This window comes from Jaculus jaculus, chromosome 6, assembly GCF_020740685.1.
Source record: "Jaculus jaculus isolate mJacJac1 chromosome 6, mJacJac1.mat.Y.cur, whole genome shotgun sequence".
Taxonomy (NCBI): domain Eukaryota; kingdom Metazoa; phylum Chordata; class Mammalia; order Rodentia; family Dipodidae; genus Jaculus; species Jaculus jaculus.
The window spans coordinates 148,679,102-148,699,385 of NC_059107.1; the positions used below are offsets into that span (position 1 = coordinate 148,679,102).

Below are 20,284 nucleotides of genomic sequence, written 5' to 3' on the forward strand. Positions count from 1 at the left end.
TCCCAGGATCCTTCAAGGCCAGAGAATGGTGACGCGATCACAACTGCTCCCCTTGGAAGGCTAAAAACCAAACGTTAGACTGAAGATTACGCTGGTCACCGCCGGGGGAAAGCAAAGCGCAATGCGATGACCTGCAGGCCGTGCCCGGTGCTCCCAGAGAACCACGCGGACTCCAGGCACGCTCGGCGTCCTCATCCTTCTCGTGACTGCCACTGACAGACCGAGCGGCCGGACGTGCGGGAGGAAGGCGACCGTCAGGCCTTGCAACCGGAAGCCTGAGAGGACGGGGTCAGAGGGCAAAGCGAGAAGGGGCTGAGAGAAGGAAGAAGTTGTGGCCGAGAGAGAGACAGAGAGAGAGGGAGAGAGAGAAAGGCCTTTTCAGGCCACCCACCAAACGTACTTCTGCCGTACCCGGGGAACTGATTTTGCAGGATGGAATGAGTCCCCTGAAATAAACAGACAGGCGAAGGTCACATCATGGGGCCTAAAAGGAAAACAAGCCAGCTACCGAGTTACGGACAGCCTATGATGCAACGGAGCAAAAGGTCCTGGCCCAGGCCCGGAGGGATGGCTTGGATAACCAGGTCTCTAGGGACAGAACTGTGGGCAAAGATGCAGGAGGTTCACACTGCTACCAGCAAAGCCCTGGCCTAGATAGGGACATCTGCAGGAGTGGGGCCCCCCTGGGCTTCTCCATCTATATGCCATCGCCAGTGGTAAACTGACCTATGGTCTGCTCAAAAATACAGAAGCCTGGACACCTCCCCCTAAGCCGCTTCACTGAATCATCCATCCTGGGGTAGAGACAAGACACCAGTGTGTTCCCAAAGGTCCCTAGGTTGCTCTGATGTTCATCCAGGACTAAGACCAGCAATGGGGCACGAAGAGCCCACAGCAGGGCCAAGCGAACCGGAGGCTATCCCCTCCAACTGCCTTGCCTCCGGGAGCAGAGCAGTTAGTTACTGTTTCTGAGCATCAACTTCTTTAAATGTGAGGTGAAAACGATGGTACAAGATAACACGTTTAGCAGCCTCATGAAGTGTGTCCTGCAGAAGGCCAGCGCTAGGGTGCTCAGAATAATAACCTGCCCGTTCTCACCCTCTTCTTTGTCAAGGTTCACCCGTGTGGCCAGGAGTCCTGGACAGCTCCCAAATCACAGGAACTTCTTAACTCATGGAGCAAAAAGAACAAGGAAAAGGGGAACAGCCTTTCTAGGAAGGAAGTATGGACAAGAGTGCTGACAGATGGGCTGTTCGACCTCCCCCCCCCACTACACACATAAAGTTCACACACACATATCCACATACTTATACACACACGTACACATGCATGCACACGCAAAGAACCTCTCCTGAAATGGGAAAACCTTATTAAAATGGGGTCAAAAGCAGTAAAGCAGGGAGAAACTTACTCCTTAAAATTCGTTGGACTGGGGGATCACACAGCAGTTAACGGGCACTTGCTTGCAAAGCTTGCTATCCCGGGTTCGTATCCCCAGTAGCCATGTAAAGCCAGATGAATGAAGCGTCAGACTTACCCCAGGGGTGGCACTTGTTCGGGAAGTCCTGATCATATGCCTTGTGTGTCGTAAGTCATTTGCTTGTGTGTTGGGCAGCACTGGCCTACTGTGGGCCCATGGGAAGGTGCACTAAATGGATTGATTATGTTCCTTGAAAGCAGAGATGGACACATGGAGATGGGCAGAAGCCCTGAGATGGACATTTGTAGACCATAATGTCCACATGTTAATCCCCTAAACAGGTACTTCACAAATATTCCTGAGCTTGACTCCAAACAGCCGTCAGAAAGGCACACTTGACATCGAGCAAGGGTTCACTTAAACTCAGTGGCCAAGAGTGGTAGTATCACAGTTCAGTATTCAAATCTCACTTACAAGCAGCATAAATATGGACAAGGGAGTCACATTTCCATGCCTCAGCTAACCTACCTGTCGACTGGGTATAATAATGGTGTGCGCCACTTAGTGTTACTGTGAACTTAGACCAGTGATTTAAGATGGTTAGAACACCCCCCCCATTACTGCTATGTAATTTTTGCTACTATTATTGCTGCATGATAGAGCTCCAGGGAAAGATTGCAAGAGGAATATAATAGCCTTCTGTTTACCACAGGTTCTGAAGAACATGCCATGGTGTGTCCCCAAGTGACAATGGCATTCCCCCAGGCTGAGTGTGTCTAGGTATATATGACTGTAGGCAACGCCCTCCTCCTTCAGTCCCCCAAGCTGCTTGGTGAAAATGCAGCTGCTACTACGTGTTCCTAAGTCCCACTCCCATCCCGTCAATCACACGCTTGAGGGGAAGCCAAAAAAAAAAAAAAAGTTGATGCACCTGAACAGGCGGACTCTGCAGGCTCACTTGCCCCTCCCAATTTAAGGTCACTGGATTATGGAAGCATCCTATTTCGAGGAGCCACATCTGTCTGCTCATCATGCTCTCCTCAGAGTCTTGAACTAAGCCTCACTCAAAAAAATACTAGATCAGGGCTGGCGAGATGGCTTAGTGGTTAAACGCTTGCCTGGGAAGCCTAAGGACCCCAGTTCGAGGCTCGATTCCCCAGGACCCACGTTAGCCAGATATACAAGGAGACACACACCTCTGGAGTTTGTTGGCAGTGACTGGAGGCCCTGGCACGCCCATTCATTCTCTCTCTCTCTCTCTCTCTCTCTGCCTCTTTTTCTCTCTGTTGCTATAAAATAAAATAAAATATTAGATCAATCCAGTCAAGTTCATCCCTCCATTAGGTATGTATTAGGCATCATTCTAGACTGGAGATATAGCAAATGTAATGGAAGATAATGTGTAGAGATGCTTACAGGCAGTAACTGGAGCTACAAGCCTCTTAAAGCAGGGTAAGGCGTGTAGCCTGACCCCTTCTAATTATACTCAACACTTACAGAGTAGATGTTCTGCCAAACAGAACTTTCTAGATGGAAAAGGCTTGTTCTGCATCATCCAGTAGTGGCCACTAGTCACACAGGGCTACTGACCAGTTAAAATATGGCTCGTGCAACCAAGGAACTAAAAGCAATTAATTTTGATAGCCACATGCATTTTTTTTCTTTGAGGTAGGGTCTCACTCTAGCCCAGGCTGACCTGGAGCTTACTCTGTAGTTTCAGGCTGGCCTCGAACTCACAGCAATCCGAGGAACAGAGTGCTATGGAAACTGGGATTGTGCTGTCAACGGAGCATCTAGAGTGCCATGTGCTATCGAATGCCTCTCACTCAATTACCGGATGCCCTAATGTTCCCTGGCTCTGGGAATTAACAAAACAAGGTCAGGTACAAGGCATTGTGCTTGGACTGGAATTTTTATAGCCCATGATCAGTTGGAAGCGGTATGCAGCCCGGCCAAGCCCCAGGGATTGCAACTCAAGAACACATCACCATCCACAAAAGCTGGGCCACAGCTGCCAAAGAGATCTCTTTCTCCCCATCACTGTGTTGATGGTCATTTTGTCCTTGGCTAGAACATCCCATTGGGCTGGGGACACTGCGCAGATTTTATGAGATTTCTTCACTTTAAGCATAAGTACAAATACAAGCCTCCTAAATTCCACCGGAAAATTGGTGGCTAATCCAAACATTTCATAAAATTAGAACTCGTTGTGGGGCTGAAAGGAATTCAGACTGTGCCGCCACTGAAGAAATGCTAAATATTTGTTGTGATTTTTTTTTTTTTTCCCTTCATGAGCTGTTTTAAGACGCAATTGATTTCTCTGCTCTCTGCTTGAAGCAAAGTGGGAGGGGGGCGGGATTTTTTTTTTTTTTTTGTTATTGTTGTTGGATTTTGTTTGTGGCTTGCAAAAAGCATCGCCAGACAAAAAAGCAAGAAACCCTGTCTGTCACTTCCTCATCCTTTGGCTAGCAAGGATAATAAATCTTCCTGGTCTCTGTTACCTCTTGATTTATTATTTTTAAAAATGCTTTTTTTCCTGGAAAAGGAAACTTTCACTCTTTTATTTTTTTCTTGAGCTTTATTTAGCTCTAGATTTATAGCCAGGGATTTCTGACATGCCCACCACCACCTAATACTGGGACCTAAGCCCAGGGCTTTGCACATGCTAGGCAAATATTTCTACTACTGAGCTACATCCTTGACCTTTTGTTGTTGTTTTGTTTTGTTTTTACTTTGAGACAGGGTCTCACTAAGTTGCTCAGGCTAGCTTTGAATTCAAGATCCCCATGCCTCAGCCTTCCCAGCAGATGGGATTACAGACTCGCATCACCAGGCTGCCTCTGAGGGGTATTTTTTTATTAGCAAAATAGATATTGCAACCATTCATGCATGTACATAGAAGCTATTTCTTGGCCAGGCCCTATCCTAAGCACACGAGGATGCATCAGTAAACAAATTCTAGGCTATAAAATTTGTCTTCGAGTGGAAGAAGACAAGCAGAGGGGAGTCCAGCCCCTGGTTCTTTGAAGCAAAGCAGGGAATAAGACATGAAGACATGCAAAAATGCAGCCTGTGGAAAAGCAAGAATGGAAGCATTCTGGGAGCAGAAACCCATCTGTCTCCTCATCATTGTATGGCTCACAGCCTGAGGGGAGATGGACACAGCAGGCAGTCCATAATGCAGCCAGTCCCCCAACTGGCAACACTTCATAAGTTTTGACTTGATAATGGCGTGAAAGTGATGGGCGCTCACTAGGAACTTTCTTCAGATCTGGGATGTGGATCTTTTCCCAGCTAGCACTATGTAGTGTGGTCCTCTGAAGATGCTGGGCAATGCAATGGGGCTGCAGCACACAGGCAGCCCCAGAGGCACAAAGGGAAATAACCAACCCCTACAGCACACTGCTCGACTAAGCTACGGTGTCCAGTGCACTACAGACGTATCAAATGCCTTTTCCACTTAACATAATTTCAACATATATTGATATAAACACACTGTAAGTCGAAGGACATCACTTTGCTGAGTGAGTAATGAATCCTAAAACAAAAATTTATTCAAGTGCTGTCACGTGACAGAAAATTAGTTCAAGCCACTGAAGGAGGACCTATGTTGCCCAAGGTCACAGTAAGTTACAGCAACAGTGGATCAGTCTCCTGTCAACATTCCCAGACTCAGCACTCCACACCGTTCTACAAACATTTATCACCCTCTCACTGGATGTCAGACCCTGCTATCGAAACTTGGAGATCATAAATAAGATGGAATGACTGGGATTATGGAACTCAGTTCTTAACACTGATGTTTGTAGAAACACAGAAACAGCTTCTCTGAGGTTTAAATCTGGTTTCATCCTGAGAGGCCATGGAGCCAGGGTTCTGACCATGAACCTGAAACACACAGCCCAGTGCTAAATTCCAGCTCTGACTTTGGGACAGTCATTCTGTGCCTCTATTCCCTTGTCTGGAAAATGGCCATGATTATCACACAGGTTCAAAGGCAAGAAAGCATGTGAAGTAGTCAAGGGCTGAGGAGGGAGCTCAGACAGAGAGCTAGCCTGTCATGTGCATGGCCCTGGGTTCCATCCCCAGCTCACACATACCCAAAGAATGGAAGGAAGTGGGAAAAGGGCAGTCTGTGTATATAACACAGGCTTATCACTCTAATAAAGGTTTCCTGCCATTAGTATTCCTCCCTCACTCTGGACCCTCCTACACATCCAAGAAAGTATTGCTCAGTAAGTGAGATTTCCTCTCAGTTCCTATCCTCTCCAGGATGTGAGCTACCAGACGCCTGCATGCCATCCACTCTTCCATTGTTCCCCCCAGGAGTGTTCCACTTGATTCCGCCTAGGAAACAGATCTCCTTTCCTAAGATACAAAATGGGACCCTGCCCAGAGTGGAGTGCCTCACTTCCCCTGCAGGCACATCCACAGGCTGGGCTCTGAGCTCCCAGATAAAATGTCTGTTAGCCTCCTGCACATACCACTCAGCTGGCTGAAGACCGTGTGCTTTCAAATCTACAAGCAGAAGCACACTAGGTAATTAAGCTGTACCAGGCACCACTGGGAGCTCCTTGTAGAGTTTGCTGGCATTTCTTCTCATTGACAGTGAGAAAGCTAAGACTGCATAATGGATACTTGATGCGAAGTGATGAAATTCTAAGAGATTAAACACACACACAACAAGGAATCAGAGTCCTTAAATGGATCAGCAAGGAGAAATGAGTGTGGACCCAAAGGACTGAAGATCTAGAAATGGCGAGAGTTAGATGTGTATTCTAGATTCAAGAGGTGGGTGAACTCTTTTGGTCAAGGAGCTTACTTATCTGATTCCCTGTTTACCTTCTCTAGTGCACAGTGCCTGACACACAAAAGGCTCAAAATCATATATGAATGAACTTTTTTTTAACTTCCTGGGAGAGGCAGAAGAAACATCTGCCACAAATAATAATAATAATAATAATAATAATAATAATAATAATAACGACCAAGCTATTTCAGACCTACTTTTGAAGGAGGTCACAGTCACAATTTAAGCTCTGACAGACATGGCTTGCATTCCCTCCATCACGACCAAGGTACAAGTAGTATGGCCCTGGGCTCAAGACTCGCTGTGGGGCCCAGCAGCAGTCTCCCTCTTTGGATCATTCTGAGAGTGCATGTGGGGATGCAGGCGATGCAGTTAGCACAGGACCTCTAGATGGAAAAGGATGCAGTGATGGCCAGTGTCACTGGTCTACCTCTCAGAGTGAAATGTTAGGACACATATTAGTAGAGTTTTCCTTTTCAGTAAGACTGCAGCAGTCCCCCTTGCTCAGACAAGACACTGGCTCCTCAGCCTTTCACTCAGCCCTGGAGAGTGTCCCCTCCTATCCTGTCTGCCACCAGGGATCAAGGAGCCAAGCTTTCCCAGACCACCAAATGCCACACCCCTTTCAGTGCTGGGATAGAGGCAGCCAGGAGCCTATGGCCTCACTGGGACCAAATCCAAGTCCCCCTTGAACTCCAAGTATCTAAGAGGAACTTTAATCCCTCGAGGCACCCCAGGGGGACAGGAGTGTGCCCTCTCTGGACCCCAGACAGCCACAGCTCACGCTCGCATGGTCAGGCACCATTCTGGGCACATGTCCTGCCATCAGTCCTTAGGAGGCTACCATCCTACTCCACATAGGAGAGGGAGGCACGTTTCCATGTCAGTTAGTTGAGAACTGCCTCCTAAGCCTACTTAAGAAAGCCAAGACTGCCACAGGACAGAACCAGAGCTCTCAGGGATGGAGAGAAGCGGGTTGAGGCTTAATGGACTGAGTCTCTTCCGTGCTGGAAAAGCAGCTCTGAGAGCCAAGATGACTTCCCCTTCCCCCAGCTAAGACAGCTCCTGCCAGGAGCCCAGGCACAGGAAATGAAATCTGCTTTTCACCTATTCCATTCAGCGAGTCCTGGGATTCTCCTCCTATGAGCTGGCAGAACTTTGAAGACCTGCTGTCTCCATCCCTCTATTTCCAGCGGAAGCAAAGGCACTTCGATGCACCTTTGAGACAGCTAGGGCTCTACCTTGCCTTTCCCCCAGAGTGTCCCCCCCAAAAATAACACTCCCAGCCAACTCGCTGAAGACCACACACCTTCCTCAGAACTCCACGCAAACCTCCTTTAAGCTCATGGCTGCTTGGACTTCATAGAAGACAACCAGTCACGGCTGACTATCTGCAGGGTACACAGGAAGTTTGGGGGAGGGGTCCTCAAACCCAGGCTGCCCAGCTCCACATGCCCCCTGTCTGATTCTGGGATTGGATGGTCCGCCTCCCCGCCAGCTTCCCTGTAGAAGACTTGGAATCCGAGGGTCCTTTGGCCCATTGGGATGAGTCCCATGCACGGCGTAATCCCGAGAGCCATCAAGGATGTGCTCTGCCCACAGCAATCAAATGACTGTGCAGTCCCCTGAGCCACGGAGCCTGCCCCAGACAGGAGAGAAGGGGCACTGTTGGAGACACTAAGTCCTCTTCTAACATGAAAAAACTGTCTTTCGGCCAAACAGGATGAAAACTGAGCCCTGAGCCACTGAGGCCCATCTCCTGCCCTTCCAGAGAAGCCCACCGTACCACAGCCTCCTAACGCCTGCCTTCCCACTGGAAGTCTCAGTATCTCTAATGAAAGTAAACGAAGTGGGATTCTTTTCTTGAGTTTAAAAGGCAAATCATGATGGCGTTTTTTCCAGACATACATTAACTCGGCACTCCAGCAGGGTTTACAATTCTTCAAGTGCTTGATTTACAGCCCCGGGAGAAATGTTTTGGAAACCTTGCAGATGCCTTTTGCATCTAGAGACAGGCACACTGCAGGGCCAATCAGCAGGGGATCGGACGGGGAGGGGAGCCTGGGCCCTCCAGAGGAAAATGGCAAGCGTGGGAAGAGCCCAGTCACATCACAGAGGCTGCATAGCGCCCAAGAAGACACCCAAGGGTGGAAGTGGGCTTGGGACAGCTAAGCCTCCCTGTGTGTCCCACGGGGGCGGGAAAGGGGGTGGCACAGCATGACGGGAGAGCCACCTTGTTCACGGTAGTGAGAGAAGGAGGATAGGGCTCCAGGGGACCTTCCTGCTACCTGAAGTTTCCCAGACTCCCTTCTCAGGACTGATGGTTCACACTTCCTGTGGCTGTTCATTCATTCATTCATTCATTCACTCATTCACTCACTCCTTTATTCATTCATTATCACTAAGCACCTACCATATATATGCCCAGCACCAGTAAGAGAGACAGCACCCTGCTTCCTCTCTAGTGTATGGAGAATGAAGTATACACAAATATTCCCACTCCCAGGTGCTGGAGGAAACTGACACTGAGCTGGGACAGAGGAATAAGGACACAGTATCTGCACACCCAGGCAGGAGCCATGATAAGGCCATGGAAAATACAGAATTTCCTGTGCAATTTCACGGGAGGATTTCAACACGAAGAGCTGGAGGCCACGACCAGGCCCTCAAGTTCTCCACGCTAGCGCTTCCTCAGATAAAGTGTATGCATTAGGGGCTGGAGAGATGGCTTATCAGTTAAGCGCTTGCCTGTGAAGCCTAAGGACCCTGGTTCGAGGCTCGATTCCCCAGGACCCACGTTAGCCAGATGCACAAGGGGGCGCACGCGTCTGGAGTTCATTTGCAGTGACTGGAGGCCCTGGAGCGCCCATTCTCTCTCTCTATCTGCCTCTTTCTCTGTCTGTCGCTCTCAAATAAGTAAATAAAAATAGACAAAAAAAAAATTTTTTTTTAAAGAGTATGCATTAGTTTTCAAGGTCCTAGTATTTCCTAACTAATCTTTGAAACTTAAAAGAAAAATCTTATAGGTTGGTATTGTATATATGTAATGATTGAGAGGTAATATGATGAAGAATGGAATTTCAAAGGGGAAAGTGCGGGGGTGGCAGGTATTACCATGGGATATTTTTTATAATTATGGAAAATGTTAATAAAAATTGTGGAAAAAAAATCTTAACTGTGCACCGGGCCCTGCAGACAAGAGAACTCCCCGCATCCTGTCTCCACTGTCAGCCTGGGTCTGTGGGTGCCACAGCTGTGACTCCTTATGCCTTACCGCACTTAGACGCTCCAATTCATCCAAATGGATTACTCACTAAGTGTACAGCCTCCTCTGAAACGTCTCTATAGTCACAGCCCCATTGTCGGCATTAAGCACCCCAACTGATGAGTAGGCCGGGAGGAAGACTGGGTGTGCAGAGACTCCCGCACGCTGGGACTGTCTTGGGGCGAAGCTTCAGTGACAGGACAGAGACGATGCCAGAGAAGAAGAGGGGAGAAACACTGCTGAAAGAGGGTGGCCAGATAGGGGTGCGCAGGTCATGTATGCACAAGGCACTCAGCTGACGGGCAAGCGAATGGCACCCAGCCCACAGGGTTCTCACAGAGCCACTGGTCTGGGGGCCACTGAAGGCTACCACGGAACCTCTTCAAATATATCCACCTGAAGAAGACCTTTTTCTAATTCAGACAAACCTGTCTTCTAGACTCGCAATGGCCCAGCTATATTTATTGTTCACATACTATGTTTCAGACACTGGGCAATAGGATTAGACATATCATCTCGTTGAAGCCTCTCAAGAATCCATAAAATGAGAAGCACTATGAAACCTGGATGAGAAAAAACAGAGGTTAGTGATTAAGGTCACCCAGTTGTCAAGGAAAGGGATGGGATGTGGACAGAGTGCCCATTTCCAGGGCTTGCTGACACTCCCTCCCTCCCTCTCTCCTTCCTTCTTCTCCTTCTTTCCCACCCCCCCCACCCCCCCCAAAGCAAGCAGGACACTGCTTTCTACTTCTTGCTCAAAAAGACAGTTTTGTAGGATCATAGCTTGGCATCCTGGACACTTAATACATAAAGCCTTCTCCACTGTTATCTCCACTCTTCCCCAAGCCCTGCTTTTTAAAAATAACAGCTACCTTTAGGTATGATCCATATATACTACAAGTGATGTGTTTAAAATACACAACTCAGGAGTTTTAGTATATTGTAAAATCGTGATGATGGCTGTACAACTTTGAGGACATACAACTCGGGAGTTTTTAGTATATCCTCAAAGCTGTACAATCACCATCCCAATTTTACAATATTTTCATGATCCCAGAAAGAAACAGACCCATTAGCAGCTACTTTCCATTTACTGCCAACTCCACCGTCAGCCCAGACAATCACTTATCTTTCTGTCTCTACGGACTGGTTTGTTTTGGACATTTTCATAGAAATGAAATCATACGTTATATGGTCTTTGGTGCCTGGCTTCTCTCACTTGGTATAATGTTTTCAAGGTTCATCCGTGTTGTAGCATGTATGAAAGCCCTTCATTTCCTTTTATTGCTAAATAGCATTCCACAAATATTCCATAAATAAAATTGTGCAATAGATCATAAATAATAGTCCCTAAGTAAAGCCGACATACCACATCTCGTGTATCCATTCACAGTTGGTGACATTTGGGTGGCTTCCATGCAGGGGCTCTTAAGAACATGAACTCGCACGAGTTTTGGCATGGACACGTGTTAGCATTTCTCCTGGGTAGACTAAGGCGTGGAATTGCCTAGCCCTGGTTTTCACATGCGCTTCAAAGTTTACCAAAGGCTCCTACTATGGAGCCAACATCTGGCTGCTCCTGGGTTGTTTCCAAGGAATTTTATCAATTCAGCCAGACTCGACTCACGGGTGGGTCATCAGGCCCAGACCCTCCTATTCTGGGGCCTGGGATCTTCTCATTCCTGTACTTGCCAGTGTCGTCTGGGCCAGCAAGATGATAAATACATTCTGCTTTAAAGTACGTCACAAATCATAACTTACAGATGCTCCAAGACTTTCATGTGGGAAAGACAAATGAGACTTCTGCTGTCTGACTCCAGAGCCACTGAGGACAGGAAGCCATGGCCAGGAACCCGACAAGGCCTGGATATATGTCTCTGCCTAATGATCGCACGAGCAAATGTAACAGCCAGGGGATCCATCCTGCAGGAGAAAGGGTCTGCCTGTCTCGCAGACTTTGCTGCACTCATTCATTTCCAGCCCTATCTTCTCTTGCCCACAAATCCAAATATTCCCTGAGGTCAGGAGAGATAACCTTCAGTCTGTACACCTCCCATAATATTCCCTCACTGGATTTATGCCTCTCCCTTTCATCCTGTAAGCCCTGCTGGAGGACCTGCCCCACACTCAGCAGGCATCTGTGGTGGGCGGCAGTGTGAGATGGGTTCAAGACAGACAAGGCATAGCACCGACGAGACACCTTGACTCAAACCCTTATCTCCTGCTACTTCCTAAGAGAAAGGAGCTCAAGACATGCTGGCGCGGTGTGGGTGCATTTCTGTCTGCAGGCAGGGAAGTGAACTTGGTCACCCATTCAGCCCCCTCCCTCCAGGGATCCGGAGTCAGGGCGGCAAGAGGGAGGGGAGGGGAGGGGGAAACAATGCAGTGTGTGTCCAGGTGAGGACCTCCCTGGTGTGAGTCATTAAAATATGTTCAGGGTCCAAGAAGCAGCTAGCTCACCAGCCCCAGACCATCGCCCTCCCCCAAGAGACTTCTGATCCTTATCTTCTCACACCTAAACTCTTGGGAAATCCTTCCTGCTCCAGGGCAACAACCCAAGCCCCCAGGAGCGGCCCTACTGTGATCAGCACTCAGCTCGGCCCACTTCCAGAGGAGGCTACAAGTCAAGGTCTCGGCTCTGCCTTTGACTACCTGGGTCCACATCTCTGGCCCTGCTGCTGCCTATGACCTTAGGTTAGCTGGTTAACCTCACAAGGACTCAGTTTCTTCACCTAGAAGATGGGGTGATGAGATTGTTAGGAGGGTTCAATCAGCTAACATGTACCAGGCATGCTATAAACACTTGAGAAGAACCGGGCGCTGTAATTACCATCAATTGTTATTGCCCCCCAGCCTATGTGACCAATCCTGTCTCCTACTGCACCCCAGCACAAATCCCCCATGCCACCCTATCTGGGCTGCCCACCTTTCCCCTCTACCCATGATGCCCAGGGTTCAGGCTTCTGAAACCCAACTTCAGTGTCGTCTTCTGCAGTTCTTGCCCTCCCCTTAGCCGATGGAGAATGTAACAGCAGAGGAACTCATGCAGGAAGGGTCTACCACTCGGCAGTGTCTTCTGCATCCATCCATTCACTCTCGCAGTCATGTCTTTCCTGGCCAAGAAAGCCCAAGGTCGTCTTTGCAATATCCCCCGCCCAATGTAGTCACCTCCATTCCATTCCATAAGCCTTGGCTATCATAGGCTCTTCTCCACACCACATCCTATACAGCTACAAAAACCCACCTGAGAACAAAAGCACCACCCCAAGGGCTGGAGGAATTGCTTAGCGGTTAAGGTGTTTGCCTGCAAAGCCAAAGGACCCAAGTTCGATTCTCCAGGACCCACGTTAGCCAGATGCACAAGGGGACGCATGCTTCTGGAGTTCGTTTGCAGTGGCTGGAGGCCCTGGTATGCCCATTCTCTCTCTCCCTCTCTCTGCCTCTTTCTCTCTCTCCCTCTCAAATAAATAAATAAAAATAAAGTTTAAAAAAAAAAGTACCACCCTAGAGCTGATCTTCAGGCACCCCAGCACAACATCACGATCAGAGTTCACCAACTGTGCGACCAGGAAGGTCAGTGATTTCTCTAGCAGCAATGAGCTTCCAGAGCACTGGCCAGCTGTGTGACCCTCAACCCTTTACCTACCTACGTGCAGGTTTTTCCATCTGTAAGATGGACCTGTGGCTGTGAAATATGGCTTAGTTGGTGGAGTGCTTGCCTAGCAAGCATGAAACCCTGGTTCAATGACCAGCACTGCATAAATTGGATGTGGTGGCACAACCTGTAATCCCAGCACTGATCTCAGGATCAGGAGTTCAAGGTCATCCTTGGCTCCACAGAAAGTCCAAAGGCCAGCCTGGAGTACACAAGACCCTGTCTCAAAATATATGAAGATAAAATCAAATTTAAAAATTTCTAAATGGGTTCAACTTGGGTACATACCTCATAGGGTGAGAGTTAAATAGGTGAGCATGCAGAACAGCTGGTGTGAATGCAAGGAGCCAGGGTACTCCTGGGAAGGGCACTGCTGCCCAGGATCAAATCAAACTCAGCTTGCTAAACTAAGCTTCCAGCCTCCACAGACATCTGGCTCCTGGCACAGGAACTACTTACTCCATCTCTCCACCAGACTATAAGCTCTGTGGGCATCACCATCTCCACATCCAACCGGGCAAGTGCATGTGGCACCACATCTTTGTTGAACGGACCAGAATTCATTGATTACTTGTGGGTATGTTTCGACTCTGTTACTAGACTGGTAAGTTGCTTAGGAACTAGGACTGTGTCCTTCAGCAAAGGACATTAAAAACTCCTAACCATGGGCTGGAGAGATGGCTTAGCAGTTAAGCGCTCGCCTGTGAAGCCTAAGGACCCCGGTTCGAGGCTCGGTTCCCCAGGTCCCACGTTAGCCAGATGCACAAGGGGGCGCACGCGTCTGGAGTTCGTTTGCAGAGGCTGGAAGCCCTGGCGCGCCCATTCTCTCTCTGTCTCTCTCTCTATCTGCCTCTTTCTCTTTCTGTCTGTCGCTCTCAAATAAATAAGAATAAACCAAAAAAAAATTAAAAAAAAAAAACTCCTAACCAACAATCAAGTTTCTTCAGTCCAGCTCAGTCCCTTATCGGCTGTGCAACCTTGGACAAGTCACCTGTCACTACAGTGGCTTGTGTTTCCCACCTGAAGGAGGAGCAGTTTGAATGACATATTCACCAAGGTCCCTTATACTCTGGGTTTGGGTCTCAGCTGCGACATGCCATCTCTGTGCATATGACAGCCGCACACACGCTACAGAGAACCACTTGCTTATCTGCTTCCCTGACCTGTCATTTACCATCACGGGCTAGACGAAGAGCTTTGGGCAAGGGCTTTTGCTTACAACACTCATGTTTGGTCAAATGCACCTCCAAAAGCTGTGTGTTTTGGTTGATTTCTTGCATTTGTTTTGTTTGTTTCAGCAATGCTTTGTGTGCCCTAAAGGTCCAAAGAGTTGGGCTAAAAAATTTTTTTTTTTTAAATGCCTGCATGCCCCTGCAAATGAACTCCAGATGCATGCACCACTTTGTGCATCTGGTTTTATGTAGGTACTGGGGCGTTAGGTGTGGCAGGCAAGTGCCTTAACTGCTGAGCCATCTCTCCAGCCTTTCTCTTTCTCTCTCTCCTTTCAAATAAATAAATATTTTTTAAAAAACTGCATGCCACATAGTGACCCAGTAGCTTACCCCACAGCCTGCCCAAAACTGCATCCAGATGAGGGTTGTGCAATAAATGAGACACAAATTCCAGACTTGAGAAGCACAGTAGATCCGATCTGAATCTGGTTGGTTGTCTCACCTTCCTATGCCAGCGCCTCCCTAATTAATCTAATTACCCTGGAAAGGTAAGTATCTCCCCGACCACTCTCTGCAAGGCTAATTGCCCAATGCATGCTGCCTCTGGTGGATTCAAACCTAAATGAAACCATAAATGAGATGAGAAGGAAAATCTACCATAAGAGAAAATTGAAATGTTTCATTCCCCCACACACACCCCACTTTGAGGCTTTACACGGGTTATTTTATTCAAGTCTCAAAACTGCAAGAAGCGAGTACGATTAGCAAGCAGCCCACTTTACAGCCTAGCAAGCTGACATTTCAGTGATGATACTCGCGTGTAAAATCACAACACGAGGGAGGTCCACGGAACGCGAGCCAGGGCTCTGCGACTTTCTGCAAGAGTGTCTCGGTGGTGAGCCTGACCATCTCAGGCCACTGTGAGCCCTTGTAGGCGTGCTTAAGCCACAGCTGTGAGACCAGCCACATTTGGGGATGAAGAGAGGAGGTGCCCAGATCATGCAGTGGGCAGGACCAGCTGACTCCAAGCTCCTGACTGCAGCATCATCAGAACTGCACCTCACAGTGCAGTGAAGGTGAGGCAGAGTGTGGCATTCGGGGGATTAGGTGGGGGGGGGGGCTTCCAGACGTGCAGTGCTAGGCTCTAAGACCCTCATTCTCCAACAACAAATGACTCCTCTCTGAGGAAGGCTCCTACTCTGGGCAGGAAAGATGATTTCCCTTAGCATTTCCTCCTGGCTCAACTCATTCTCGCAGGCAAAACGGTTAAACACCAGGGCTCCACCAGAGATGCTGGGACCGCGGCTGGTACGAAAGCATCTATCGCTCTACCCAAGGATGGAGCACGCACAACCAAAACCGTGGTTTCCTAAGTCGCCAAGACTAGAGCTACCGGGAAAGTGGTGGCTGTTTTGGTGCCTCACAGGAAAACTCCACTTTCATAACTGCACTTGAAAATGTTCTGCTGCTCTTAACACTGTCTGAGTCACCAAGGCACTGACTAGGCAAGCGCAACTTGCTGACCAATTTTTTGTTGTTGTTTGTCGGGTTATTTTCTGTTCAACTAGACACAGGGAATTTTCCACCTGACAGTTCCTGTTTCTCACTTAAGTTCTTCTGCCATCTGCGAGCCTGTGTGCTCAGCAGGGGAGGATGCAGGGCCAAAGAAACCTTCCCTCCTCCAAGCCTCAGTTTCCCATCTGTTAAGTGCAAGGTGTTCACCAGAAGGTCTATGCTAACAGGCTAAACTAAGCTATCGAATAGAAAGCAGTCCCACGGAGAAATGCAGCACTTTGGGGTCTGCCAGTCTGTGGGCCTGGATCTGCTGCCAGCTTCAAAATCTTTACATAATTTTTAAGTAAAACAAGAGGTTTGGCTGAAATTAACAGCACAATGGGAGAGGGAGCCAGGGCTGGACAAGCACAGAAAGGCGCCTCCATCGTTCTCAGGGCGCCCCCTAGTGGCCACGTCACTAAACATTGGCAGAATGCTCACAGTTTTGTGCAAATAAAGAACCCCGACATCCACCAAAGGAGAAAAGCAGGCTCCTGCTACCAATGCAAGCAAGTCTTTCACTCTAACCCAGCCTGAGGATCAGCCAGCTAGACGAATGCGTGACAGAAAGCCACAGCGAGGCAAGCAGGCTTTATCCTATAAAGCAGAGAGGATCCCCCCAGCACTTAGGTGTGTGTGTAGGGGGGGTGTCCCTCCACAGATCCCAGACACACTCTTCCCAAGCAGACCTTCACATTTGCACATCCTCAACCTGCACCCTCGGAACAGCGTCTGTTTTTCATTAGCCTGCATTTCAACTTCCCAGCGATCCTTCACTTCACCAGCCATTGAGACAACACGAGCAAGGATCTAAGCTTGGTTTTTGCTTATCCAACCTCCAGCCTGGGGAATATCACCTCAGAAGAAAAGCATGAATGAAGCACGTGTTTCTCGGGCTCTTCCGCAAACCCGAAAGTGTGTTCCTTCATCAGAGGCCACCTCTGCAACTATCTCCTCAGCAGAATTGTCAACCTCAAAAGAATAAAAATAAAAATAAAAACTGCCACCTGCGCAATGAATCCCCTCAATTTGCTTACCGTAGAATTCATTTATGATAGAGGCAGCTTATTTTAAAAAGTTCCAACTCACTGGCAATAGGCTTTTTAAAGTGATAGGATAAAGTTTTAGTGACCAGACGGTGAATCTGAGAAGTGAGAGGTTATTCAGGTGTCCAGATACTTGAGAATTGGGGGTATTGAACCTTGCTGATTGGTACCCCCCTTTTTTCCCCTATAGAACTGTCCCTGTACACATGCAAGAGAAAACACTAACACTTCATTTCATATGACAGTTCATTTTGCCTTTCCCTGTGGTCATCTGTTAGGTTTCTAAGCAATGCCTCCAAAAGTACACATAAGGAAGTCTTGTAATTAGTTTCTGACTTTGGCCCTACATCGATTAAAATACATCTGATGTGCTTTAAATCAAAGACCAATGTTATTTTATTTTATTTTTTTATGCCACACACCACACAAACTTTCTGCAACAGTCAGTCACTTTGAACCCAACTCTCTAGCCACAAGCAGTGTGGATTTCAAGAGCCTGGGTCTGCGGAATGACAACAAACCAAGGCTGGGACAATACACTAAGACCCCGAGGCACTCAAAGAACTCCGTGGAGCCGTGCAAGTGGCAGGGCGTCAGCTGTCCCAGGGGCAGCTGGCCAGACCCCTGGAGCAACTTAGTAGCCCTGCAGCCAGCACCTGAAAGAGCTCGCTGCAACTCAGCCCGGCGTCTGAATGACCACCAAGCCCAGGGCATTCCAATCTTCCCAAAGGCCAGAACGCAAACTGTCACTATCCTCAAACATGTTCAGGAGTGCTCCCCAACCAGTCTCAAACACCGGCGGCGGGAGTCTGCCCTTTCTTGCCTCAGCGTGACCAAGTGTCCCCATGGAAGGGTGCAGAGGGTCTGTGGGCAGATGGGCAGATGGACTGCAGGTCAACCTCAGGATACAGGACTTGAGGGGACCGGCTCGGAGCTGAGGATGTGGGTCTTTTTGGAGTTGTACAAATAAGGACAAATTCTGAATGTATGCCCACGTGGGAGACCCCCTTAGTCCCATAGCTGCAAAGTGTTTGCAAATCCTAAACACTACTTTGCTTCCTGGGATAAAAGTGGGGGGAACCCCAAAATAAGTGCACACAGGATGTAACAAGTGTTTCCAGAGAGACGCCTGAGTCACTCAGGGTGCTGAGGGCAGATTTAAGAGTGTGTCTGGGGGGTGTCTCCCGAGGAAGCCCCCCTCGATGGGCAAAGCTCTAGAGCGTGCAGACCACCCTTCCCCACATGCACACTCGGTGGGCAGCTGCGCCTAGCCCGGCACCCCAAGAGGTTCCCCTACTCACCACTCGGCCCGAAAACCTCTCGGTGGCCCTCTTGACTTTGCCGTAGGTGCCTTTGCCCAGCGTCTCCTGCAGCTCATAGCGGTGCTTCAAATTATGCTTGTGGTGATGTCGCTTCACGCCGTGAGGCTTCCTGGGCTCGGTGGCCGCCGCCGCCGCCACCGCCGGGGCTGCAGAAGCCCCCGCCACCGCGTCCGGAGGAGAGCCTGGCGCCCCCGGCCCCAAATCGGGGCCATCCCCCGCGGCGGGCGCAGCGGCCCCTTCCATGTCCAAGCGCGCGGAACAAGCTGGGGTGGGGTGGGGTGGGCTTGGTGGGGGACTGGCTAGGGCGAGACCCGGACACGGGGTTCGGGATGTCTCGGAGGAGAAGTCCCCTTCGGATTGGGAAGTGGGGTGCGCTCAAGGTCGCCCCCGCAGCATGAGCGAGACGTTTCCCGATCCCCCCCACCCCTCAACTCGGACTGCCGGCGTTTGGGTCACTGGCGGCTGCGGCGGGGACTGCTCATCAGGCGCCCCGGGGCGCGCACGCTCGGAGCACCGCCTCCCCCTTTCCAACACACACACACACGCAGCACACCCCAACCACCCTCCCCCGGCCGGCTCGCGGCGAGCTGCGGAGCGTCGGGCGAGGTGGCGACGATGGCAGGGGAGGCGCGGTGGTGTTTGCAAGAGGGAGGGGAGAGGGGTGGCACCCGAGCGCGGGAGGGGGAGTGTTAAGTGGGGCGCCGCGCCCCCTCCCTCCCTCCCTCGCCGACGGGGCGGAGACCGGGGGTGGGGGGAGGGGGCAAGGGGAGCGAGGGGCGGCGCAGCCCCGGGGTGTCCCCACCTACCTCCCCGCCGCCCCCCACCCCCGGGCCGCCGCGCGCGCCCGTGCGCCCGTTCGCGGAGGGCGGGGTGTGCGTGTCGCCGCGCCTGCGGTGGGGGCGGGGGCCACCAAGGGGTCGCTTTGTCCTCGCCCGGGCTGGGATGAGCACTTAGATGGGAGGCGGGGAGGTGGAAATCCCAGCCCGGGGGTAGTGGGAAGGAGAGAGGGGGTCCCCCTCCCCGGGAGCCCCCGGCCTCACCCGCCGCAGCTACCCCGGGGCCCTCGGCCGCTCGGCCTCGGTGGTTCCTGCTCGCGCCCGGGCGGCGGCGGCGGCGGCGGAGGAGGAAGAGGAGGATCGCGGAGCCCTGCGACCCGACAGGCGACAGCGCACCGAAGGCCTGGCCGCCTGGGCGCGCTTGCGATCGGGCCGGGGCTGCGCGCGCTCGGGCGCACCTTCATTTTCTGTTTGGTGTCGCCGCGGCCTTCCAGGCCCCGAGGGAGCTAGGTGGGGGGGGGGGGCGGGGGAGGAGGCCGGGCCGGGTTGGGTTACAGGCGGTGAGTCACGGTCCCCCTCCCGCCGCCCAGGCCTCCACCTCCTCCGGCTAGGCCCGGGCTGAGCCCTTCCTGGGGCCACTGCGGGTCCTGGAAAGTCCCAGAAGCCGCGCCCCCTGGGCCACGGGGGACCCCCCCCGCAGCCGCGCCCTCTCCCAAGATCGGGGAGAAAGAAAGGCTTCGAGACTGAACCCGGGTGCCAGATGCTCATCACCGGCCTTCTGACACTGTCCAGGACTCCGGCGAGGACAATCGCCGGGGAGCTGGGGGCCTGGACGGATCTGCGTCCCCTGCTGGCCTACCGTGCCTGCGAAGGCCGCCTCCGGAGGTGGACCAGCGTTCCGCGGCCTGCTGAGCCGCTCCTTGGCGGAGCCTGAAGCCACTTGGAGGCCTCTGGGTTCCTTCGGGCATTAGGACTCACCCTTTAACTAAAAGAGACAGATCCCACCCCAACCAGGTGAGGGTCAGGCCGGAAGGGCCTCCAACCGTGCATGATCGAGACTGTCCCCATCTCCTAAGTGGAGGGGAGGAAAACATAGAGAACATGAGAAAAAGAGGCGTTGGGAAGTTTTTCAAAGAATAATTTTATGTAAATTACAGTGTACTCGTCTGGAATTGGAAGGGTGGAGCGGGGAAGAGAGGCTGGTATGTTCTTCAAATCGCCTGGTCCCCACTTTTCCTCTGCGGCTCCCAGGGGTCTCCCTTCC

At 50.7% G+C, this 20,284-nt stretch overlaps 1 protein-coding gene across 2 annotated transcripts in view; it reads right to left on the reverse strand.

The window, feature by feature from the left end:
- Positions 1–20,017, reverse strand: part of Nuak1 (NUAK family kinase 1) — a 76,485-nt gene extending 56,468 nt beyond the window's left edge. The window contains exon 1 of one of the 2 annotated variants that reach the window (XM_045151960.1): positions 19,999–20,017. Coding sequence is in view for 1 of the 2 variants with exons in the window: in XM_004650236.2 (XP_004650293.2) it covers positions 18,224–18,487 (264 nt within the window). In the remaining variant the exon portion in view is untranslated. Of the gene's footprint in view, positions 1–18,223; positions 18,906–19,998 lie in introns of those variants that run through there. The other variant, XM_004650236.2, reaches the window with a different exon arrangement.
- Positions 20,018–20,284: the final 267 nt, after the last annotated feature.